Source organism: Stegodyphus dumicola, chromosome 1, assembly GCF_044657685.1.
Source record: "Stegodyphus dumicola isolate Sdum_Otavi_A_Nest chromosome 1, ASM4465768v1".
NCBI classification, from domain to species: domain Eukaryota; kingdom Metazoa; phylum Arthropoda; class Arachnida; order Araneae; family Eresidae; genus Stegodyphus; species Stegodyphus dumicola.
In genome coordinates this window covers 59,571,433-59,599,159 of record NC_140768.1, presented here as the reverse complement: position 1 = coordinate 59,599,159, position 27,727 = coordinate 59,571,433, and the positions used below count along the sequence as shown (strand labels likewise).

General features: G+C 32.1%; 1 protein-coding gene across 6 annotated transcripts in view; it reads right to left on the bottom strand.

The window, feature by feature from the left end:
* Nucleotides 1–27,727, bottom strand: part of LOC118187950 (glutamate receptor ionotropic, kainate 2-like) — a 588,918-nt gene that overhangs the window by 172,901 nt on the left and 388,290 nt on the right. For all 6 annotated transcript variants that reach the window (XM_085815148.1, XM_085815167.1, XM_035358255.2 and 3 more), the window contains exon 3: nt 18,392–18,643. In XM_085815148.1, coding sequence (XP_085671274.1) covers nt 18,392–18,643 — 252 coding nt within the window. The remainder of the gene's footprint in view (nt 1–18,391; nt 18,644–27,727) is intronic.

Genomic DNA, 27,727 nt, shown 5'->3' with positions numbered 1-27,727 from the left:
GACACCTTTATTCATACATGCGTTCATCTATCCATTGAATGGCCCATAACCACCTTCTTCCATCTCAACGCGTATCAAGAGAGTCGTCACAGATTTGGAGAATCAAAATGAAACACAATATTGTTTATATGTCATCAGTTAAGGTAAAGTTAACAGTTAGAAAAATAAGTGTTGACTTTACTAACATTAATTTTTACTAATTTTCAGATCTGGAATTTTAAAGTCACCATTTTGCTTATCAGTAATTATTTATAAGTTCATACAAAAATATGAAAAATATAGGTGAACATATTATGCTTCCAAATCATTACGCGAAAGTTCTTTCAAAGTTTTTACAGTCAGAAGACTCACGGCATCATCAGCTCATGACTTAAAGATGCGTTATTTTTCGCCACAATGTTTTGTACGATGATGTTTTGAAATTACGAAAGTTTTGTACGGCTTTACTTTTTACCACAATGTTTTACAATTGCAATGTCTTCTCATTGCTTTTTTTTCCTTGCATATTTTGAGCGGCGTTTTCATCCGCCATCCGCTACGTTTCTGCCATGATGTTTGTGAACATATTACAGGACGAGGCTCGTCTTCTAGGCTCCAATTTCTGAAACTACCACTCATACTAGCTTACGCGTATTGTTCTATCCCCATATAATAATTATTTAATTGATTATGTAATATGATGAATTGCTTCTTAGTCACTTCCATTTTCACCTTTGAAACAATAACTGTTAAAATCAAACTGCAGTCTTCAAAATTTGTCAGAACTAGCACTAAGAATAAAAACAAGGTAAAATTACTACCTTTTTTTAAACAAATTAATGGAGGTACTTTATTCCTTCCTCCTCCAAATTTTATTTCATGTAATTGAAAAAGAAATGCATAATTTATGAGATGATACAATACTTCTAAATTAACAAGAAAATGTATTACCAAAGCCAAGAAAGTTGCTCACAAATTCAGTTAAGATCATTTTATGATCACGGATATTCTAACACTTGCTAAAAAAAGATCTGTAGCGAAAATACTGCTCATGCATAATTTAACTGAATAAGTTAAGGAAACAATTCTTGGATTAGCGTAGATTTCTGTGGTGAACGCTATTAATTTTAAAGCCGATTGACGATATCTCTTCCTTAACATAAAACGAAACTGCAGCGAGGATGGAGCTAAAGTGATAGAGTAATACTTAAGTGCAGCTAAATTCGAGATGAATATAATGGCATATATCGGATTTTAAAATCTTATGAAACGGAAATATGAAACTTAAATCATCAGCAATTCGTGTAAAATTAATTTCATTTAAAACAAATAATTAAAATAAGCAGATCTTTGTGTTTGTAGACAATCTAACAGTACTTGTATTGTGGATAATTTTACTACAGTAAAGTCGGAGTTTTGGTTAAGAAATAAATTGTGATTAGCTAGTAAATATTTGTTTATTTTCAGTTTTAAAACATAGGATTAAATTTCTTTAACAAGAAATTTTAATGCCATCTTAATCTTGCGGAACTCACCAGCGACCGATGAGTAAAGTTGCTGAACAGTGGTAGTTCGGTCCGAGTTTCGAATGCCGCGAAAGTGTTGGTTGCATGGGTATTATCCTGGTTTTCCCCATTTTTAACGTGTATACGAGACAGTTCCCCGTAGAACATCCTTCACGAAAACATTCCTTTCTTTAAGCAGATAGCCTTCGAGGCTTTGCTGTAATCACATAAACAAACAAATAGAATCTTAATCTTGCCGATAAAGTTTAGACGAAGTTGAAAAAGAATGTTATCAATTCCGCAAAAATTAAAATTAGACAAAGTTTTTTAAGACTAAATAATGAATTCTGTTATGTGAGAAAATAGTCTCGTCGAACTATCGTTAACTCAATCATAAGCTAAAATTTTGAAAAATCATCTTGCATTGGAGCTAAATGTGCAAATATTCTTAGCTGTTATCAGAAAGATCTTATAAAGATAACATTTGTTAGAAAATATTGGGAATATTCTTCGAATAATGAAATTAGAGGAGACGTGGTCCGAGAAGAAGAAAAATCAATGTCAATTTTTCTCGAAATGGACAGAAGGTTTTTTAAACAATATCCCTTAAAGGCGGGATTCTTGTTCTTTCTCATTTTTAATCAACATAAACAATCTTAACAAATATGTTTATTATAATTTAATATTTTCTTCAGAACAAAAAGATATTTTTGCAAAATTTTTAGCTATTGCTAGTCTCCAAGAAGGTTTAATTAAAAGACCTTATAATGATATTATCAGAGAGTGTGGAAGTTTTAAATAAATGTCTTCATCAGGAGAGAAAAATCAGAAGAATTTTTATGATAAAGGGATTAATAAGATTAGGAATTTTCTAACAAACTGATGAGCAACTCTGTTAAGGAATTTGTCGACTAATAAATAATTCAGTTAAATGGCGCTCCTGAAATGAAAAGAAGTCTCATAAAATATTCTTTATAGATAAAAATTAATAAGGAAGCAAACACACTGAAGAATTACTTAATTAGAATTTGATCCATGTTGCTATTTCTGATCCAATTAATTTTAATGTCCATTTGTTCATTTCTCAAAAAATTCTAAATATTTTTTGAATACGTAAGTGAAATATTTAGTTTCTTTACAACTAGGATTAAATTGGAGAAGGCAGCAAATTACGCTTTAAATAATATATCCAAATAAAAAACATATCAAGATAAAATTTTTACTGGTTGAGAAATAAGAAATGCACACCGAGTTAATCCTTTTGTTTCAATCGATTCATTTAAAATTTTTATAATCAGAAAACTCACCTCTGGGATGTTATCATCATGCGATGATTTGCAGTCGCTTATTTTTCGCAACAATATTTTATACGATGATGTGAAATGTTTGTATGGCTTTATTTTCTACCACGACGTTTCAGAATTACAGTATTTTCTCATTGCTTTAGAAAAATACGGATATAAATGCTTATAAGTTTTTTTTAAATCTTTACTTTAACAAATATCATACTTTGGGTGTCAACAAATTTTTATTCAAATTAAATTTAATCTTACCACACTGGTTTCCAAAGCAAAATTTACAAAAAACAATTTCTGCAACAATTCTAAAAGCTACCTTTTATATTTTAAAAATTTATATTGTATATATTACGTCCGTAAAAATCCTTAAGCGGCCTTAGTTTTGCAACATTTGATTGCAGACATATGCTACAAAAGAATTTTAAATAAGACGAATATTCATGTTTGGCATTCGAAATTTAAAAACTCAGTTTTGTAAAAATTACAGAATCCAACTTTTCATAAGATACTCCGGTCCTTGAAGTTATTATATTTAGCAAAACTGAAACAACCGAAACTGAAGTTTTAGTCATTTAAGACGTTACAAAGTACTTTTTCTCCTTGAGAAATAGAGTTTTTCTTCCATATTGAAATCTGCCATATAAAATGTCAGAATTAAAGTTTCTGGAGAGTACTGAAATGCACTTTTGAAGGCAATAAATGTAAATGTTTTGCTATTACTTTATTCATTACTGAGAAATTTTGCTGAAAATAATTCTTAAAAAAATAAAATGAGAAAATACATTAGTATTTATGTAGAAATATGTATTATACTATACATCTTAAATTAAACTGTAACTAAAGAATTGATTAAAATCACAATACCACAATGTTTTAAGTCCAGCCGTTAAAACAGCAGAATAATCGTAAAACCTTCTTTTTAACATAATAAATTAAACGTAAATTAAGTGCAGTGCTTCATAACAGCAGATTATTAAATGAAGAAATTGTTACTGTTAAGGGACCCATAAAGACTTAATTTAGGTCAAAATAGTGGAACTAAAACTTTTTCTAAAAACTGAAATTTAGTGCAATTTCAGTTTAGGTTATCAAAACTAAATTATTTATAGAATTTAATAATTTGCTCTTAAGATGGACCACAATTAGTATACTTCTAATTTATTAAGTTAGAAGGAAAACTTTAAAATTGCTCTGCTGTTTTCATGTCTGGACTTAAAAAAAGATGACATATAATACATATTTTGCAAAAGGCCTAATGTATTCTCTCAAATTATTTCCTTAAAATAATTTTGAGCAAAGTTTCTCAATGAGGAGCATAATTTTGTTTGGATTGTCTTCAACAGTGAATTTAGTACTTTAGTTCTCATCTTTTACATGGTAATTTATATTTTGGAAGAAAAGCACCACTTTTCAGGAAGGAAAGTAGTTTGTAAAATCTTAAATGACTGAAAGTTGAAGTTCGGTTGCATACGTTTGTAAAACATAACTTCTGGCACCAAAAAATCATGTGAAAATTTTGGTTCCGTAATTTTTACAAAATTGAGATTTTCAGTGCATATCAGTATAGTTGCATACACACCGGAGTTCTTATCGGGCTTTCGTTTTTGCGAACGCTGTTCAAAGATATATACTTGTAATCAAAAAATATTAAAAGAAAATTTAATAGTTTAGTAATTTTATATTAAAACAAACATTTTATATAAAATAAAAAATTTAACTATTATATACTTTCGCCCACTCTATACATATTCGGGAAAATATTATTCTTATTATAGAAAATGAAACACAAAACGGGTGACACCCTACTACAACAATTGAACAAGATATTAATTTTAAAATTTGCGGTTTCTGACATCATTTTCAATTTGCCTTCAGGAATCAATTAAAAAATAAATTAGAATAATTTTGAATTTTTTCCCTTCAAATGGCATTAAGTAATATTGTTTTGTAATTTATTAGTGATCAAAATGCTTTAAATTATAATTTATTGCAACTGGTATACCGAAAGAACTTTCCCACGAGTAAGTTTTGAAACGTTGAAATGCATGATTAATATTTTTATATAGCTTAATACTTTAGAGTTCTAATCTAAACATGCAAAAAATTTCTTTTACTTGAAATATTTACTTTATGCAAATAAGGCTGTTAGTTGGCAGTACCACAATACTGAAGTCGCCAGAATTATCTTGAACAAGAATTCTGTAAGTTTCCTTAAATAAGATCTTTCATTTGAAAAAAGAAATTGCATTGATTACTACGTTTCACGATAATATGCATTGCAATACTGTTAACATCATATAGCTTTTCTTGAACTTCTATAATATTTTTAGTCATATACAAATGCAAACACTTTAATTTGTGTATAGTCCGTGAATATGATGTTCAATTTTAAACTAAGTAGCGCAGTAAATTTTTATAGTACGGGTATCAGAAGTTTTATATTGTGCCTTTTTGTAATGACTGTAAAATTTTCCTAAATGTGAATATAGGGGTAGAGGAAAGTATAAAACGTTAAATTTCGCAATTTTGAAAAAACTGATTTTTTTTAAATTTGAAAATTAAAAAAAGGAATATTTGTGTCACTTGAAACATTTCTGTAATTAGAAATTGACAAACAGTTAAGACAATTATTGACATTCACAATACAATCACATAGCTTGGCTGTCAAAGTATTCCAGCCCAAAATAAAGCTATTTAATTTTAAATGAAAATTCTCTCCATATGAAGCACATTTCTTCGGGTAATTTCCAAAGGCTGGAAGTTATCAGCAAGTTAGTATTGTTAGTCAAACATTATCTTCGTGTAACACTTATAAAGGTTACAAGCGTAGATAATGCTTTGTTAGCGCCTCTGTAGGACTACATGTGATGGAGGTACTGCTGAATCCTACTGATTGTTTAACTTCCGCCCAAATTTTGATGGAGAACACCACGGGCAGTGGTTCGAAGGTCATCAACTTCTCAAGTGGACTTTCGGCTCATAACAATGATCCATGCCTTCTCCGGGATTTTGATCTGAGCCCATCGGTACAGCAGTTAGCGTCATCAGCCACTGTACCCACAGAGCAGCTACCAAGGGTACATATAGACTCACTTGTAATCGGTTCTTCTTTAAATAATTTCACGCTTAATATACCATATGTATATTTCTGAAGTGAGCGGATGAAATCATTAAAATAGGACAGGGGTGTGAAATTTAACGTTTTTTGTGTTTATTAATTCTTGATAATGGGCGACACAAACAGAGAGATCAGTTAGGCTGGCCACAGATTCGTTGGCATATGTGAATGATAAAGCGGCAGTTCTGAGTATGGACGTAACTACGAAAGAGAATCCAATAATCTCGTAAATCGGAGAAAAGAAAACTGACATCATTCAAAATATGACATGAAAACAGTTTCCTATTTGCGCCTAGATGATCTCAGAAAAGAATACTGAATTTACGCAAATATAAAAAACGATATTTACGGAGAAAAATTGACAAAGCAATGCATATCTGTGTGCCATATGCGATCTTAACATCGAATGCGATATGCCCGAAACAGTATGGGCACTGGTAAAATGTGATGTAGGAATGAAATTTCATCTGGGAGACCTTAAATTTAATCTCAAAAAGGAATTCCAAATCTTGGAAGGCGTAAGTCTCTAGATATCACCAAAATGTAAATTTTTAACGAAACTCCATAATGCATGACATAAAATGTAACTGTCAGAATCTTTGAAAACAAAGTTGCTTTCTCAATTACCTAAAATACGGTTACGGCAAACAATAAAATTTCGAATTCGAAATTTCATTAATTAATACAGAAGCTCTTGCTTTTTGCCCATTTCGCTTATCATCATGTGTTTGCCAAGCTCATGCGTACACAATTTGGAGTGCACTCACTCCACAGAGTGATTGATGGAATTTCGAGAGCCGTGACAATATATGGCTAATGCTTCTAACAGACGACAAGTGAGTCATATAATACACATTGTAAAAGGGAAAGTACTTTATGGGAGTCTACATCTTTGGTCACCAATTTATTTTATCATTTAGACAATTGAAAAAAAAAAAAAATATGAAATGCAATTGGTAAGATAAATTTGTTTATCTCCTTTTAGTTAGAAGGAAGGTAAGCAAAATACTCACATGGATATAGAATTAGACGTAGGAATAATTATAGTCATAAATATGTATGTTTATGTTTTTTTTTTTTGTTAAGCTCAAGATGTAAATAAAAAAGTCGACTATTTTACAGTTCAACAGATAAAGGGTAGAAATGCCGGTTCTTGCATTGAAATAAAAACAAGTATTAAAAAAATCAAATTTTAGTTGCATGCGGTGTTATAAAATTCCCGTGCCATTCGGCTAGAGGGCGCTGTATACGCTCCATTAAACAGTGACAGGCAAGGTGCCAAAGGTATAAGACGTCGAATAGTTTTAGAATATAAGGTACATAAAGATATATAAAAAGGTTGTATATTTTTCTTGTAAATAGTACATTTTGTTGTTGTTTTCGAAAGCCTCATCTTTGTTATACCATTAGATGCTAAATGCTGTTTTAACATGTTTTATACATTAGAAAATTTAGAATGCGTAGATAAAAAAGCTGGCAAGTCACATAAAGATTATAAATCAGAATCTAAAACAACTTCTGCATTTCATGGCGTTTTGAGGCCTTTCGACATAATGCGATTTAAATTCGACTTGGCGTTAAAACCCCTCCAAAAAGAAAATTTGTTTTTGTAACATGAAACCTGTTATAGTTAAATAACATTCGTGGGAAATTTGATTCAATTTCGAGTTAAGAGACGTGTTATAAAAATTATCTCCTACACTACGTTCATAACGAGAAAATTAAACTTATATGTGAGCCCATTTGCAGAACTTTACAGGTTTTTTTTTTTCCGTTTGATAAAAAATTTAATTTTATAAAGAAAAAGATTTAAAATAATAATTGATTGTTTATACGTTTTTTCAGAATGACTAAAAACTAATTCCACTAACCTTTCTAATTAAGTACATACTTAAGCTACCTGATGAATTACGTTATTGTATAAAAGCAAATATAAAAATCTCATTTGGCCAGCACATTACATCACGATAATTCCAGGTTATAACGTGGAACTGGCGAATTAGCAACGAATTTCAAGCAAACTATCACTTCGGTTGATTATTGTAAATAAAATTTAATTTGTTTACAGCTTTTATGTTTGAATGTTAAATATAAACGCAAGTATATCTACATGTTATTTTTTTATCATAAACAATCGTTTTGTATCATTCTATACTCCCATACAAAGAGCAATGAAAAATATATTTCCTCATGTAAGCATCCGTTTTCACGCTTTAATTTGAAAATATCGCATCAGTAGTATCGTATTCTTTGGTCACATAGTGTTAAAGTTTCAGAAATCAATTACTTAACAATTACAAAAGTTTTAAAAGTGGCATATCTTTAGTTTTCCTGAATGAGAGTTAAGTGTTGCCATATATTTCGTTTTCAATCTTTCCTCAGTTTGTAATATCAATGTTCAGTTTTCTTAGTACGATGACCAACTTTTTATTTTCTCATTTTAGCTTTGTGTATTAAGCCTTAATATCTTTACACTTTACTCCGCACAAAATTCAAGAAGAAAATCATAAAATATTTAAAAACAACAAATGTTTAGAATTGTCAGTAGAACGTGAATTGTTCCATATTTTTTACATTCGCCTTCTTATTTATATTTGCTACCTTACTTTTTTTTAAATAATACACAGTGAGAAAAGTTTGTGGCAATATTTTAGCTTAAATACGATAAACAGAAATTTTTTTTAACTTTCATATAAAAGTTCTTGCTTACGAAGTAATCCTCCACACACAGACACAAAGACAGAAAAACATTATTGACAAAGAGAAAAAACGTGTTTTGGAGACCTTAATTCTTTCTTTTTCTCTGAAAATTTTTAACGAAATTTTAGACAGAAAACATTACCTTCGTTACCTATATACGGGATGGTCATAAAAAAAACGTTCCTCGATATATGAAACTCTAGCGGCCTATCCGTTCAACCAATCAAACTGAAATTTCAGATATTGTTCATTGGGCTGATTTAAAACAATCGAGGTCTCACGATTATGACTGCAGTGAAGAGATTTTGAAATTCTCGAATGGCAATGCCCTCTTTTTCCCTGCGCAAATTCCTAAGCGCATTGAAAAACCATTAATGGCGTTGGAAAGATACGCGAATGACGGAAATTGCTAGATTAAAACTTGTATAAATAAGAGCATTGTAATTGACCATCGACAACACAAGAAAAGAAAGACAAAATGATTTTGTCTTAATTACATATTCTCAACGGGTACAACATTTCAAAGCAGAGTCAATAAGATAAAGTTGCATTTTTCGGCCATCGCGATCCCCGAATCCATTTGAATGGTTTTCTGGTTCTAGTGTTATCTGAAATCCAAAGGGTATACATCAAATCCACGATATTTATCAGAACTGAATGAAACCAAAAAACGTGAAGTTATATAGAGACCCCCTGCGATATTACCTTCGTCATTATTGTCAATAATCTTGCGTATGCAATACGTTATGATCTGCGAAGGTGGAAACGTTGAAAACTTGTAATGCTATTAAAAGCTTTTTTCGTCTTTGTCGTTGGTCCTTTACAGTAGTGCTCTTTGCAAATGTTTTACACCGGCAATTTTCTTCACACGTATATCGTTCGAAAGCCAGTTATGGTTTCTCAATGCGCTGATCAATTTGCGTCGGAAAAGGTGCTTCTGACAATTCAAAAATTGTGAAATACTTTCATTGTAACTGTAACCATAAGAGTTCTGTTATTTTATATCATCACTGTCTCGAGCTCTTACTTTCAAATAACAATATCTGAAATTTCATTCTGAATTTTTTAGATGATAGGTCGATAGGGGCATATATCAGAGAAGTCTTTTTAACACCCTGTATATAGATTGGCCGAGCCGCCGAGTTCAAGCGCATTTCTTGGGATGAAATTCCCGCTAGTGTAAACCTGGCTTTATGGGCTTCAAGTAATGCCCCACTTCTGTTGAGTCCTTGCATAATCCTTAAATTATGAAGGCAACATCGTCGGCGAAGGCTACAATCCTTGTGTGATTTGGCCACTGATGATCGATAATATTTTTAAAGGTGATATTCGCGGACCTCTGGAACATCACCTTTAATAATAGTATCGATCATCAGTGGCCAAATCACACAAGGAGTGTAGCCTTCGCCGACGATTTTGCCTTCATAATCCAAGGATCTACACGAAGACAACTAGAGGAAAACTGCAACACCACTCTTAATATATTCAACAACCTTTGTCATAGAATAAAACTCCAAATATCACACGTAAAATTGCACGCACTTATAATACACAAGCCAGGACAAACAATAACCAGGAACCCCACGCTACGAATTGGAAACAATAAAATAAAATGTATGAAGACCATTAAGTACCTAGGACTCACCATAGACCAGAAATTCAATTGGATACCGCATCTTCAGGGAAAGAAGCTAACCACCGCCAAAATCGCAAAAGCATTAAGGGCGATGAAAGGATATTCCTGAGGCCTTAATCATCGCATTATGAAAATTCTGTTAAAGACAGTAGTCAATAAAATAATCACCTACGGAGCCATTATATCTGGGCCTTTCCCATGACAGCAAGAAAACTTCGGACTCTTAACTCAATTCAAAGACCTTTCCTGATCAATATTACCCGATCATTCTCAACAACCTCCACTACAAACAATAGCCGGAGTGACCCCACTACCAATTCAAACAGAAATCGACGCACTGTTCACAATCATCCTACAACTCAAGAAAACTTCGACGTACAACGGCGTAATTTTCAATCCACAAGAATATGAAGAAAAGCCATCGAAATATAACAGACATCCCGCTCTGGGTCTTCGCAATCTCCATTGCAACATCGACAAGCCACCCCCCATCAACTGATTTTACTGCATACACGAATGGCTCAAAGATCGAAAATAAGGTAGGAAGCGGAGTCACCATAAAAACAAAGACATGCGTCTTCTCCGAATGGCAAGGTTACCTTCGGCCGCAAAACAGCGTATATCAAGCAGAGCTCATAGCCATACTAAACAGCATTATGCAACTTAATGACTTAAATACAAATACCATCCACGTAATCACCGACAGTCAGTCTTTCATACATGCCATCAAACAACAGCACACAAATTCTCCTATAGCCCGGCAAATTCAATACATCATCAAGCACAAGTAATAAGAAATTTGTCCTGTCATGGACTAGAGGGCACAACGCCTGTAAAGGCAATGAAAGGGCAGATTATCTAGCAAAATAGGCAGCTCTAGAACAAACAGGATCTCAAATTCATATCCCATGGCCTAAATCAGCATTAAAGTACAAACTAAAACAAATGGCAAATGATAAGTGGCAACGTCAATGGGAACAAGGACCACAAGGACGCCGTACATTCGAACTACTACCCAAGGCTGATGAAAATATCACAATTTCAACCTACTTCCTCACCCAGTACATCTCGGGCCACGGTCCGTTCGCCAAATATTTTTATGATCGCAATATGGCTACGTCGGATAGATGCACATGCGGGAAAAGGAGAGACCCTGAACATTACATGTTTTAGCGTCCGCTAACGTCATCCCATCACATTCGCCATCCCACCGACACTGGAATAGAATTTAGAAGATTCATTATTAAGCACCGTAAAGTTTTCCAAAACATCAAAAATATTATTGATTTCTTACACCGCCAAAGACTGGACCTGTGTCATCCATAGATTACAACCCCAAATAATCCTCTAAGTTCATAAAACGCAACAATAAGAATATCCACTCTCACCCTCATACTATACAGGAGTGCCTTTAGAAAACACACTTAAATATCTCAATTTATTGAGACAACCGTAACTTTTCTCATACTACGACCTATGAACTACTTCATACTGTGCCATGTGTAGCAGATGCACCAGTACTACGTACTCAACAATATGTACCATGAAATGAATTCATAAACGGTATGCTGTACTATGAACTGCACGATGAATGAGAACTTATAAACTGTGAATAGTATAACAAAAAATCCAAACAAACAACGAACCACATACCATAAACACTCCCCCCCCGCCAACAAAGCCCCAAACCGAAACACGAAAGAAATATGTATATACATCTGTAAATATTTATTGTAATTATTCATTGTAATTATTGTATCTATCCATCCAACTGCAAAGTACCCGTGTAAAGTATATCTGAGACAATATTGTCTGCAATGCAAATTATGCACCATTAATATATAACTGTGTATTATGAATGCTGCAATGTAAACTAATTCCCGAGCATGGTGTTAGCGTGTCCGGTCAGAGTACACTTCTATAGATGGTTAGGCAGTAGAGCGATACCAGTTTTGCACATGGCGATGTTTTGGTGCCTACTGTACTTCTTTCTGTCTGTCTGTCTTCTGTTGAGTCTAATTTTAGAAATCTGTAATTTTAATCAGCTCTTTCTACAAATGCAGAAAGCTTAAATATGGAAAACGGAACGCTTTGGAAGTTTGGTATACAAGTTATAATAGTCAAAATACATGATCTCTTCTTTACACAGCAACAAGAAAATAAATAATAATAAAAACCAACTAAAAATAACAACATGCCATTTTCTAAGTGCATTAGAATTATTTGTATTATATATGCATAAAGTGTATAATCAAACTTTGTGTCATTTACCATTTATTAAATACATTGTACTCTTTTATCTGTCCTTTACGTTTCACTCTTTTAGTTTCAGAAGTTTGTGGATATTTCGTTAAAAAAGATGCTCTACTATATCGACAATTAAGTACAATTCGAATATCAAATTAAGAAAGGGCCCACAAGCGGCCGAGCGGTTACGACGCTGAACACTGATAGTTCGAATCTCCCGAACGGGCTGGCTGCATGGGCGTCTTCATGGTTTTCCTCATGTTTAACGTGTATACGAGCCAGTTCCCTTAGAAAGTCTTCCACGAAGGCATCACTACTTTTAGGCAGATAGCCGTCGTGTGCTTTGCCATAAATAATCAAATCCAATTCAATCCAAATAAAGAAAGGGAATTGTCAGATTCAGTTTCAAAAGTCAACTGAATGGCATCATTAATCCAACTCATGAAGCATAAAATCTAGAATAAATATTTTTATTGCCATAAAAAAGGTGTTATTGATATTCAAATATCTCCTTTTAATTTGATTCCACTACAAGAGATTCCGTAAATATTTTTCTACTTATTTGCCTCCCATGCTAAATCATATCATTCTCATAAGCAAAAATGGCTTCTTTTAGTCTTACGTACATCGCTATGTCAAAGTTTATTCTTCAGAATTTTTGCTTTGTAATGGACACAATTAATATCTGTAACCGGATGCCATTAACACAGGAGTTTCTCTCACAGTCATAAGAAAAGCTTTTAAAGAATTTTCGTCTTGCCATGAAAGAAAATATACTGCTATTAGAAGTAGCATTAATCTTGTCATCATTCAATTCTCTCCTACTATTAATTATAAAATTGTACTAATTCGCTAGAAGTTTAATTTTTAGGCCATGTTTCTCAACTATCATCAAAATTTAACTTTGACTTAAGTTTTTGAACCATTTAAAATATAAGCTGCTAGCGTTGTTTGAGATGCACCAGCTAAAACCAAGAAGCATCAAAATTTGGCATCAAGGAATACAAATCTTATGTTCGAAAAAGAGGAATAAATAAACTTTTGAAAGCTACTCATAGTTGGATCACAATTTTGATTTTTTCTCTGAGAAAATTATCAACGGAACTAATTCAGTTGGTTAATTTACTTTTCTTTAAACTTTTTATATTTACAAAACTTTATCTTCTTTAGTTAATAACAATAATTATAATCCAATCTAACACTTCTGCAATTCTATTATTTAATTTCTCTTGTTTCATTATTATTTTCTTAGATAAACAGCGCTACGTTCATGTTCTGCCCAACCCTTTTCTTTGGATATAAATAAGATTGTTCTAGACGTAAAAACACTAATACGAAAAATGTATACAGGATGCTTCAGAAAATCGGTTACAGACTTTCAGGAGAGCTCGAGTACTCCTAGACGATGGAAAATCATATAGCAATGCAATGATCGAAAACGATTTCGTGGCATGTTAGTGACGAGACAAGTCACAAGAAAGGAAAGACGCGAACGGGTTGAGAAAACGTGTTTATTATGCTTAGTACAGCAGAAACCAAGAAATAAGAACAAGATTGTCTACGATCGTCATCAAAGAAGGTGTTCGAAATTATATCCAACGGACAATGATGCAAGAACCGTGCGTCATGCATCCTCCATGCAATCGTCCATGCGTGATGCAGATCTTCCATATGCCGGAGATGTGAGGCCTGAATCACGGTGCGGGGTCGTAATTTCGAACATCTCCTTTTATGATGATCATTGCCTATTTTTGTTCTTCTTTCTTGACTTCTGCTGTACTAAGTATAATAAACATGTTTCCTCCCCCTGTTCGTGTTCTTCCTTTCTTGTGCTTTGTGTTGTCACTACCGCACCAGGAAAGCGTTTCCAACCATGCATTGTTACATGACTTTCCATCCTCTAGGTCAGTGATTCTCAACCACTGTGTCGTGGTACTTTTGTGTGCCGCCAAATTCTTAAAATGCTCCGCCAAATATTAGAAATGTATATAGTATTCTTACTATTATTATTTATAATATATAATTAATATATAATTATTATATTATAATGGGTTTAATCCTAGTATCCGGTACACACGAGAATTGGGTTTTTAAGACATTAATAAGAGCGCCAATTGTGGTATCCAAGCCGAATTTAGTGGTGAAGACTTCTATATTTGAATTAGCTTTGAATGAAGAGGAAGAACTAATTTCGCTTTCTAATAATCAAGATTTAATTTTAAAATATTTGGAAGAATCAATTAATTCATTTTGGATTAACATTAGATGCGATTATCCCATGATGGCCAAAAATGTTTTAAAAATATTATTGCAGTTTTCTACATCTTATTTGTGTGAATTAGGATTTTCAGTATTAATCAACATAAAAACGAAAAAGGATCAAGACTGTCAAATGCAGAAGACGATATGAGAGTAGCATTGTCATTTTTACGACCAGATATAAGTGAAGTTATCAAAACCATAAAGCTCAAATTTCTCATTAAAAGTGTTCTTATTATTAACTTGTAATTAATCCCTTAATAAACGTACTGCTGCTTTTGTAGTACGTATTATTTTATTTTACATTCAAAATTATTATCATAAACTATTTTTACACAGTGTATTATAGGTAAGTAAACCACTTTTAAACTTATCTTTTTCATTGTGTGCCGCCAAATTTTGAAATCGTTAAAAGTGTGCCGCAACAAAAAAAGTTTAAGAATAGCTCTAGGTGTACTCTGGCTCTCTTGAAAGTTGGTAACCGATTTTCTGAAACACCCTTTATATTACATATTCTGATCATATATTAAATATATACATGAGCATATATTAAATATACATACATGAGCATATATTAAATATATATATACATATGTATATCATATTTTTCAAGCACATTCGCGATGGCTAGAACTAGCACCAGCTTTCGATGTTCGTCATGGCTGTGGTTAAGGCATACAGATGAAGATAGTAAAATATGAAATTGAAGAAATTCTAGTCATTACTTTCACACATATCCAATTAATTTGGCAGACACTTGTTCAATCATAATTAAATATGATAAAATTTCTACGTACTTTGATCATAAATAATTAAGACGCAGTCTGTTTAGACGGGGGTAGCGAAGCGAAGAGTTATTAGCAGTGTGGAAACTAGGAGAAAAAGGGTGATGCAATTAGCTGCCAGGGGGTTTTATACCAGAGTAGGTGCGATTCTAGAAACAAGCTATGATTGGTTAGTTATTAGTTTTGCTTATCCTTTTCAAGCAGCGTTGCGTTACGTGGAAAAATCTCTAAATTGGGAAAACACATGAATTTAGGGGGAGATCACCAAATATAGAATGTTAATTTTGAGGTTTCCAATTATTTTTTAAAGCAGCTATCGTATTTTGTTATACCTTACATGTATACATAAATATATATTACATGTATACATAAACATATATTACGAAAATATATTTCAAGACCTATTTTAAATACACTTGATCATACCGAATACAAAATTGTTTAAGAGATAAAATAACTGTAGTTATCTCACTCACTCAACGCTCCCTCTTCATAAATTAACTTATTTTGGAGTTAGTGGCAAAAACTTTTCTAAATAATCAAACTCTTGTGCATCAAGGTCACACTAGCAGTATTAAACATGAAACAATATTATGCCTCAAACACCCTTCTTTTATTCTAATCTATTTTGCATTTACAGCAGAGAAAGTATATCATCTTAGGAAAGTAACAGATTAAAAAGGGTAAAAAAATATCTAAGAATTAAATAAAAGTCTTACATATTATTGTAGCTTATTCATAGTTTTTAGATAAATATATTGAAAATAAAGAAGAAATTTTGCTTGTCGCAAAAGTGATTAATTCCCAATCGCCTGCATCGTTACATGTAATTTAAATATTTTCATAACTGCAAATATAACTATTTTTTGCATACAGATATGTTTGCTGTTAAACAAGTACTAAAAATATTCATTCAAAAAATATTTAACAACAAAACACTTTTTCTGTGTCAACCTAAAAGCAAAGTGCTGGAACAGCTTAAATATTAACGAAAAGCAAAACTCAGGGACTTTAAACCTATTCACTGACATTGGAAAAGAACATTATCTTACTATTATAAGATTTTATGTAACCGATTCTACATTCAAAATAAAACATGAGGACTTTTTCCTCTTTAAGAAACTTAAATAGCTATAAACGGGAAGCAGAAACCGACGAAAGTGCATTAAAGGAGAAAATTTATAAGTGGAAATACTCAAGTGCTGCAAAGAACGAAAAAAAAAAAGAACATTTGAATATTTAACTTGCTTTTTTGATAAAATTCTTTTCACACCGAAATTATAATTGGTTTTTATTCAGGGACGTATCATTGAAAAAAAGAGAAAATGAAATTTCATTTAATTCGTGAGAAAACTTATTACTTTCCTTTGGTGTTGAAAGTATTGATTGTGTTGACTTCTTTCAATAAGTATTTCTTTTAAACTTAAAAGTTTATTTATTATTCCTCTCCTTTTTTCAAGAAAAATAGATCGCTTTAAAATATATTCATTTTCTTTAAAAATGACTGATATCCTAAAATGTAAACTGATCAATGGGATCTGATTAAAATCTGAACTTAAACATACCATTCCTCCATTCACAATATATTTAATGTTTTGCTCACTGGTGTTGAAAACTGCTAAACATTTCGTGGAATGCATAGTGTTCCTGTGCTAAAAATTTTAAAAAATCTAGGGGTGCTAATAAAATCATATCACAAAATGGTTGATATTGTATATTAAATTTTTTTTTACACTTTATAAAATTAAGATGAACAATTTTGAAAAGAAATATCTTCAAACTGGCAGAAATCTTCTAGACACGAATTAATTTTTAATGCATTTAAACAGGTATAAACATTTCTAGCTTGATTAGGATGCACCTAATTTTGGCGATAAACCTAATTTACCCTACTTTAGAGAGATTATGTGAATTGTGTAGTCATTCTTTTCTTCCTATCCATTAGCTTCTAAATGGTACGTACTTTATAGAAGTTTAACTTCAGCAGTTTTAGAAACTAAATATTCTGTTTTTATTTATTCAAAATCTTAAAAGGTAAAGTTAATATTAAACCACTGATTCTTATTTTTTTTCACATAAGTAAAGTAAATCTTTTAGTTAGTCATAATATAATATTAAGTTATATATTTAAGTTTATTAAATTATATATTTAAGTTTTATAAGTTATATATTTAAGTTAGTCATAATATTGAAGTTAAATATAATTATATACTGCATGCTTCAACTGGACAGAAAAATTCGTTTGATTCCAGTTTTTTACTTTGACTAGGAAGCAATGAAAAATTATTATATTAATGAAGAATTTGTACTTTTTAAGATCAATTCCTGCTTATCGTAATTATCTGTAGAGGAATATTTTCTAAAAATAATTTGTTTTTAGATAAAAAGAAGTGGCTATGTTTTATTTCTACACACAGTAGGTGTGAACATAATGAAATAAATGCTATAAATAAATGCTATGCTCCTTGTTTTGCACATTGAAAAGTGACTTTTTTTACCTTCTTTCTATTTTAACTCTATATACATACATATTTCAAAAACATTGGAAATAGCACGATCACTGATGTTAATTGACAATCCATTCTTTTGTAAAAAAACGAAAAAATTTTTCTTAGCTCAAGAATTTTGGAATTTTTAAAATCTCGAACTTCGCTATCTATCAGAGCGAATGAGATGTGTATTTAAAAAAAATCCTCAGAAATATATATATCTATAAATTAGATATTATTTCTCAGTTTTGATACCTAAAATACAAGTACTAGTGTTACTAACTACTGATAATTCCTCTACAAAATGAAAATTAAAAACAAATATAGGATGTAGAATGGTATTTAGTACATATTATTTAAAGAAAAAAAACTTACCCGAGTCGTCTTCGTAAATGATGGCCACTTTTGTCCAGTTGAGGTACTTAGTGAGATCCCGAATCGCCTTGCCCAACAACCAAGGGCTGGGGTAGAGATTGATGGAAAATTCCTTCTCTTCAGACTCTACGTCCAACCTAGCTTCTATATGGGGGATGTCCAGGGCGTCACACAAACTCTGAATGTGGCTGCCCAGGAGTGGATTCTGGGGTCCGAATATCGCACTCACTCCGGAATTCACTTGTTGGCAAGCTAGAAATAAACACATAAATATTACATAAGCACCAAATTTGTTTAGAGTTTTTATGCAACTAACTTAAGGATTAAACTTCTTTGATGCAGGCAATGAGTACTGTTTATATATCAGAAAAGCCTTTTTAGAAGATGAAATTTAACTTATACAGGAAGATAAGAAAGAAAATGTTGTAGTAGGTCAGGCAAAATGTTATATTTTCTAACCATATATAACTGACTTTTCTTACAAAAATATTATTTTAAAAAAAACTTTCATTCCTGCTTCACGGTACAAATAAAGGAGGATTTATTAACGTTGTAAAGAACAAATGGTGAAGATAATTCTTGGATTTAAATGGTATCTAAGGCTGTAGAGTATGAAAATCTGGATTTTAATTAAATCTGGAAAGCATGAAATGCCCTTTGCATTGAGTGGAAGTAAATTGCACAATAGGAGCTATCCAGAGCTCATTAGTATAAGCAATTATTTTATCTAGCACAAGCAGAAGATGGAGCCTTGGATTCGAGACCTCGGTAAAATCCAGGCTGTTATATTCGCAATGATAATTTGCCTCAAAATAATTGAAGTTCATGAAATTCTAAGTTAATATGAGTACATGCATGATAAATGGTATGAATATTTTTTGATTAAGCATATAATTTCGAATAGTTGCAAGGCATGATGTTTTTAAATAAAATAATTATTGTGATTAACTGAGCAATTTATTTTATATATTGCTATTCTGTGCGTTTCTGTAGTTTTGTTTAGTGCACCATCTTGTTTACAGTTTCATAGTTAATTTTGGATAAAAGTATTATGCCCATTTGTCCATGAATGGTTGCTTAAAAATTACATTTAGGTTTTGTTTCACAAACATCAAAATTGTTTAATATCAGTTTTAGTCTATAACAATAACTTAAGCCGTGCTTCTTTCATAGGATATTCACAAATGCTTAAAATGATACGCTGAACTGAAACACATAATTCAAAAAGACCAATTCTCGAAGGGCTCGACCTGCAGTTTTCGGGCATTCGAATTTTGTGACATTTAGTGTAACATTATTTAATATAAAAGCTGAATGAATTAATTTAGACCTGAGGTTCCAATGTGGTTGGTGGACACTCGTGGGTTGAAGAAATATTAAAGGGGTCTGTGATGAGCAATCGGTAGAATGAGGGTCGATTTCCGAATTTGAACCTGTAATTGATCGAATATGCCCCGGTCTTTTTTTTTCTCTTGACAATGATGTTTTAAACTGCGAAACTTCTAAGCCGTCTTGTTTTCAGTAATGATGTTTTGTACTTCAATATTTTAGAACTGCGGTGTTTTCTCCTTGCTTTGTTTTTTCGCACGATGTTTTATACAACGACGTTTTCTCCTTGCTTTGTTTTCTCCGCGACGTTTTCGTCGACGATGTACCGACATTTCGACATCCGTCGACGGTTACCACGCTAATTTTGAGGATACCAGTCTATTAAAACATTTGTTTATAGTCTTAGTTTGATTATTATCTTTATGGAAAAAGGAAGGAAATTATTTTGTATTACGATTATGTTGTATGTTATACATTGTATAAAAAAATTAAGAGGACTGATGAACTACACTATTTTTTCAAAACGGATAGATATTTTGCTAAACATTTAAAAACAAGTGAAGAAAGACTATTTAAAAGTTATACAGTTATACTTTCGAATGAATAATCAAGTAATCAGTAGGCTGCTAACTTTATATTGAACTGCGTTGAATTAACAATTTGTTTTAATAATAAGGAAGCTTCTAATCAGGTAACGGAAATTAAAATAACGCATCGCTGCTTTACTCTAAACATTGAACAGCCTTAAAATGTATACTCTATTAGCTCTAAATCAGTTCGAATAAGTTTTGAACCTATTCCAAAATTTGCGTTCTAATTTCCGAACGCCAGGCGCTTTGTTCTCTAATTCATTCTCCACAAGCTAACTACTTTAATTAAGAGCCTTAAGCTAGTAAAATTTCGTTTTAGTATTATATGCTACAATGCTTTACTTTCGTTGCACAAAAGCTTTAATATTTCTTTCATGATTGTTTTAAGTCTAAATATAGAATATACGGACAACTGTAAAACTTTCATTCTTTCTTTCGGCTTAATAGTCAAGCAAGGAATTCATTTAATTTAAAACACAGTAATCACACAATATTATTTTAGATGAAAAGCCGACAGTATGTTCAACAGCATTAATAAATTATATATAACGTTTTACTCATAATACATAATGTAATACAGATTCAAATTTAGAGAATACAAAAGTACTGTTGCGTTCTACGGGTTAGTGTATTTGGAGTCAATGACAACACTTGATGAAGAATTAAAAAACAATTTGTTCGCCAGAATTACACAGGAGAATTCCAAAGATATGTTTACAGTCATCGAAAAATTACGATAACCGCTCTGAAACAATCAGCAACACAGTCTTCAGGCTGCAAACGTGCAGACTGCTTCACGTCAAAGCATTAAATTACAGCTCACAACTCGGTTCGGTCGCTCTCAAGCTAATCTCTGAACTCAATATACTTAACAATGCTACCTAAGATACTGTTCTCTCCGCGTACAGGTAACGTATATATAGCTTTAACCTACCTTTGAGAACATTCCCGAGGGAAACGGCTAAGGATTCGTTCTAGAATGATCTCGCTCTGCCTATGGCATATCGCCAATTTTGTCGCCAAATGGACGATTTTGAGCCAAATCTGCCAACCATGGCTTTCTCTGCCACTTTCTGGCAACCCTTAACCCGCTTTGAATAGGATGTTATCTTACCGCCAGCTGGGCATTTCGCAACCATACGCTATTTATGCAACATTTGTTAGAATTAAATATTATTTAAATACAAATGCGTGCTTTTGTCTACAGCACATAGATTAATTTAACTAATGAGTGATGTGCCCGTGTTCTAATCCGGGATAAATTATGAAGATTTTTAACTGTTCTTTGTGGGATAAATATTGTTACGTGTGTACGGGTTCTTAATGGACATCGTAACTCCTTTGTAACAAAATTTTAGTAGTGCCAGTGCCACTGATATTTGATTCTTTGTATAAATATTCATTTGTAATGAAATGTAGCAAAAATTTCTTTCAGAGTAGGTAGAATAATTGTTTGAAGATTTATCACGTGTTCAACCTATACCGAGAATTTACAAAAGAAGAAAAGAAACAACACAAAATTAAATTAAATATTATTGGCTGCAAACTACTTATACTAGACATGCAGAACAAAATAAACAGAATTGACTCGTGGTGTGCAATAGAAAGGAACATTAAAAATTTATTGCTTTGAAAACAAAGCACTAACTATGTTGGATGCTGCAATTTAAATTAACATCATGAGAAATATTCTTGCATAAAGAATCAAGTATTTTCTGCTCTGGCTTCCAATCGAACACCTGTTCCTAATAGTTTAGATCTTATTATTAGATTTCTCTCATAATGCTAAAAAATTATCTTCAAAATTAAACGATAATACTTCGTCTACGTATATTTAGCTCATTATTTTGCACAACTTATAAGGTGTTTCTCTCGCTTCCTTAGCATGCCTTCGTGGTGTGATGGTCTGCACGCTGGGCGCGTATCCAGAGGTCCGCGGTTCGATTCCCGGTGAAGGCGTTGCTAATCTTTCATCTCTCCGGCGTAAAAAATCCTAATATCTCTACAAATTTTCTGATAATGAGTACTCATGTAGTTTGTTGTAAAGTTTGTGAAGTTATTGTTTTATTAAATTTTCACACTGAGTATTAACTGGATTATCATAGTTAGAGCTCACTATGCTTGTAGAAAACAAAAGTGTAAATGAAACCGGTTTTAAATGCGACACTTTAACATGACGAAAATAGAAAAACAGGTGACATTGAATAAGAAAATCGTAAACATTAATTAAGCTTTATTGTTTATACTAATCTGAATAATAGAGAATTCATTTAACGACTCTTTGTCAATACAATTCTGGAGTCTTCCATTTGAACTGTCCCGAACAATATATCTTTTTGGTTTTGTACAATGTATTTGTTTTACAGAATGTTTCACTATCAGATGTTTCAGTTACTGTAAAATATATTTATCGTCTCAGCCTCACAGATTAATAAGGAAATAGCACTGAGCTAAACAAATGTGAATTTTCATTATTCGTTAGATCTAAAGATGTCTTTTCAAAAATACTAGGTCCAGCAGCGGGCGAGTAGTAAACTCTTAGAATATTTTCAGTACAATCTAGGCCCGATTTCAAGGGAATGGGCTGGCTTCATGTGCGTTTATGTGGTTGTTTCCATGTGCAACCTGGATACGAGCCAGTTCCTGTTAGAAAGCATTTTATGAAAGCATGACACCCGTAGAGAGATTCCTCACATGCTTTGCTGTTTTGCTATAATCAAATAACTCTAATCTAGTCCTAAAATATCTTAACGAAATACGTTGTTCATTGGATATTACCTGCATATATATTTCTCTATTTTTCACGTTAACTTTGCATTGAGTAATATGGTATGAGCTATTGAATAAAAACGATAGTACATTCTTAAAACTTAAAAACATCTTATTCATCTGTTGGGAAAAAGAAAGAGCCGAAATCTCAAACCTATTGAAAGGAATATTCTTTCTCCTTACGACATGTTTTCGTTATGCAATTAGAAGCACTTCGGCTAACAATCGGAAGGTCGGAGTTTAAATCCCAGTGAAGGCAAATCTCATTTTTCAAGTTTTCCTATTAAAAAAAACCTAATTATATTACATAAGTAATTATTATTTATCTTGAGTCGAAATAATTCGGTAATGCAATAGCAATAAATGAGGTAGTTCAATAATAATGTAACAGCATAATTTTTTTTGCCAATTCTAGGCTAAAATATAATACCGTTACGAAGATTTGTTGGAAATTCAGCGCTTGTATTAGATAAACACAGTTTTCTAATCAGCGTTTATTGGGTTGTCAACTGTAAAAAATTCTGGAAGTCTAAAGTATGGATGTCAGTAACGTTATCTTTAGATTTGGATGATTTCTACTTTAAATAGATAGATGAAAATGTAAAAGTACCCAGACGTCCGATTTAGACATAAATTAATAAAATAAAATTACTGTTTCTTTAATTTATTCTTTAATTTATAGAATATAAACTAATCAAAATAGTCAATTAATGTGAGGCAACGTTTATCATAACTTTGTGTGAGTGCCGGAAGTAACTCAATTAAAGAGCATACAATTAATTAATAATTCAACAAAAATTAAAGTTTTCCTGAGGGACATAAGTGCTTTTCCTGACTTGTAATTCTTATAAGATAATTTGAATAACAGTCTTAATTTATAACAGAGGCTATTAGACTTTGGCATAAATTTATGAAATTACTCTATCCCCTAACCTAGCTTTCTTAGACAGTGGAGATTTACAAATAAGTGCACTAGTAGGTATAATAATTTTGAATAAACCTTTAAATACAGCTATTTTAAATGCAGATACAGATGAAACCAAATGTAAATCCTCAGAACACGGAGTATGACATGCCTCCAAATTCACTACTTTAATAAATGTCTTCCACAGAACGAGAGATCCTCCTTCACTAACCCCTCATCAAAATGCCAGCTGTGTAAACCATCTTACTCGAAATTCCCATCCAAGCTACTTACAGTATGAAGAGAGCCTGTATACAAATGGGGGCAGTAAATTGAAACTGAAGGGAAATCGGCAAGGCATGAAGTTGAAGTGCCAGGAAATGAGTTGAGGCTAGAGAGCACAGAGATGAATTTGCAACCATCAAACCTCTTGACAGCTTGTATGAATCAGCAAGATGATTTTGCTAACTGCAGCCGATCGGCGTTCAGTAGATGGTTATTTTCAGTGTCGAATTTCCTTCCTACACATGGATAGTTCGATGGAAATTGACGAAGAAGGATCACTATCATTTGATCCTTTCTGCATTGTAATTGATGAGATATTTGCATGTCTCATTTTTCATTTCGTAATTCTTGATGTAAGTGACATGCAACAGAAGAAGATAGGTAGTCAATTATAATAAAATGACTGCTATATGTTAGTATGTTGCATGATTTTTTCCTTCTTTTAAGTTCCAAACTGATAAAAATTATTAAGATAAATGCAGTGATCAGATACAAGACGTACTTTATTTTTTCATTCTAATACGTGTTATTTAAAAATGGATCGATCTTCGGTAAACATCAGAAGTATGTTCACAATATCTACAAAGTTTTAAAAGCTGAAGACATTTTACACGTTCGAGTAGGCCCTGTCAAATTGTAAATAGCATAAATAGCGGCAATATTTGATAATGTATCTCAACTGTTTTCCTTAAAACATCAACTCTTTATTGTCATGAATTTAAAAATATTTTGTCTTGAATTTATACAGCCGATACCTTCTGTGACGAATTTAAATGCTGGAAAAAATAAATTGACAAAACTCAAAATTAGGCAATAACAACCAACCTGAAATTGATAAAACTCTGATATAATTTGTAGGTAGGAATCTTAAGTGTCTAAAATAAGTCATTATTAATGATGGAAACTGTTTTAATTAATTATAGGCTAATCGTACAACTCAGCAACCGTCATGCATTAAAAATTTAAATAACAAATAAAAAACTTAAAGACAATTAGACTAAGAATATGAACAAAGTTTTTAACGAAAAAGAGTTTATTATATTTATGTTGTATTAATTCGTTCTTAAATTTAAGAATCAAACAAAATTTCAGAAACAAAATCACAGATTCCATTTGTACAAAAATTCAATTTAAATCAATGAATGACTAAGCTTGAATAACATTAGTGAAAGATTTTTATTATTTGGCATAAGACTGTTTAAGTTAATTCTTAACTTCCATCCCGCTCCAAAATATTCAGCCCGTTTCTTGTTTTTCATAGCAATCTATTGACTTGACCAAAGAGTGCATCCAAAAGATAAGAAAAGGAAAAAATCTGCAATGTCGGTTTGTTAAAATTTACACTTTTTTTTTTTTTTTTTTTGTCCTTTAATTCAAGTTCTTGTCCAAAAACGTTTTAAAGGTATAATGTTAAACTAAGACTTGTCTAGATCATTCTGAATTCAACACGATATAAGAGCGAAATTCTCTAAAAACGTTATATGTAGATATCTGTGCTGATAGTTGAATTGAAAAATGCATCCATCAAATGGCAAATAATTTTTCTATCTCAGCAACCGAGATTGCGAATATGTCATTAATGATCGTCAGGCTGAGTTTCAGTGAAACCTTTTCGGACCGTCTCAAAGGCCCACCAGCGGCCGAGTGGTAAAGTCGCTGAAAGGTCGTAGTTCGGTACGAGGTTCGAATCTCGCGAAGGGGCTGGCTGCAAAGGCGGTTTCGTGGTTTCCTCCTGTGTAACGTGTATACGAGCCAGCTGCTCTTAGAAATTCCTCCACGAAGGCATCCCTACCGTTAGGCAGATAACCCTAGACGCTTTGCCAAAATCACATAAACCAAACTAAACCAAACGGACCGTCTCGGTGTATACGTTACTGTCCTATTAGTTAAATAAATTCTATTTGATGAAAAAGATAACATTTCATTTTATTAAAAATGGCAATGCAGGAACGAAAAAACCGTGAAACGCTTACCTTATGTAGCAAATCACTCAGTAGTTAAAGAATATCCTGCTTTTTATCTTAAACCTTAAGCCACAAAACCTTATCTTAAATCTAGAGATCGGGAATGCATTCTAATAAAACAAGATCAGATTTAAACATTTAATCCTGTTTGTGAGGACGAAGTTTTATTTTGAAGCGTGCAAGTAGCTTACGATAAAATACGAAGAAGTTAAATAATTCTGCCATATATATCTTCCATTTCATAGTGAATTATCCATTAATGTTTGATTTCAGTAAAGAGATTTATCTTTCTTCGCAGTTAAGAAAATGTTATTTGCGATGAAAGGAATTGAATTTGAAATAGCAAAATATCTTTAATTTTTTTTTTGTTTCAGCCTTGAGTTAGGTATTGCTTTTATGTTACTTTTATTTTGTGAGGGTAAAATAAAATTAAAAAAAGAGATTCAAGGTAAACCATGCCATGTCAGTGGGTTATATCGATACATGAACATCAAAAAATGTTCAGTGCTTCGCCGGTATTCGAACTTTAGATAACTCGCCAAGCGTACTTCCAGTTACACCACAAAGCCGTGCCGAAAGGAGGGAGAAATACCTTATAACCTACACATATCTATCTCTCGTTTAATAACGTATCATCAAACACTTCCACAAATTCTGAGAAAATAACAAAACAGTATACGAGAAACGGAATTGAGAGGTAAAGCGAGTTAATTACGAAAATCTAGTTTCCTTTTAATTCATATAAAAAACATACTTTTTGTAATAAAGGAAGTTATTTTAGTTGCAAAGATTTTATTCAGGGTGTAAAGGAAAAAATAATTTCATCAATAATACACTTGTATTTTATTGTTAAAAGAGGATTATTTTCATTTCGGAAGAGAACACCTGAAAATAGTCAATATGCATAGAAAAGACAAACGAGGATGGAAATTAACGTTGAAGAAATTAACAACATGTTTCTACTGTATACAACGGGGTAATGAACCATTTGGTAGATTAAATTCGCGTTACTTTCTTCGGCAACTGGTAGAACAAATAAGGGCAAATGTTACACGGAAAAAATTTAAACCAAAATAAGTTTGTGAAAAGTGTTGAAACGTTTGAACATGGTATTTGCATTTGAAAGAAAGCAAACTGTTATCGCTATGTGTTAAGAAGGGGCAGAGAAATAAACAAATCGTAAAAGGGATTGCCAGAGCGTGGACGACCAAAAAAATTAAATACTGTTCAAATTGCATTTATTTCATTGTACGTTAAAAGACCCTTTCATTCTTTAATCGCTCTCATTTTGAATGATATTCTCAGTCTGTCAATGATTTTAGTTCTATTATTTTTATTCTATTTGTTCTTCATGAACAAATTATTTATTACTGAACATGAATTCTTTATTGCTCGTTTCTCATTTGAAATGTAATTGTTATCGTGAAAGGCCGAAATTTAAAGAATGCCAAAATTCGCCGGTGAATGTCAACTTTCCAATAGTTTCTTGGTATAT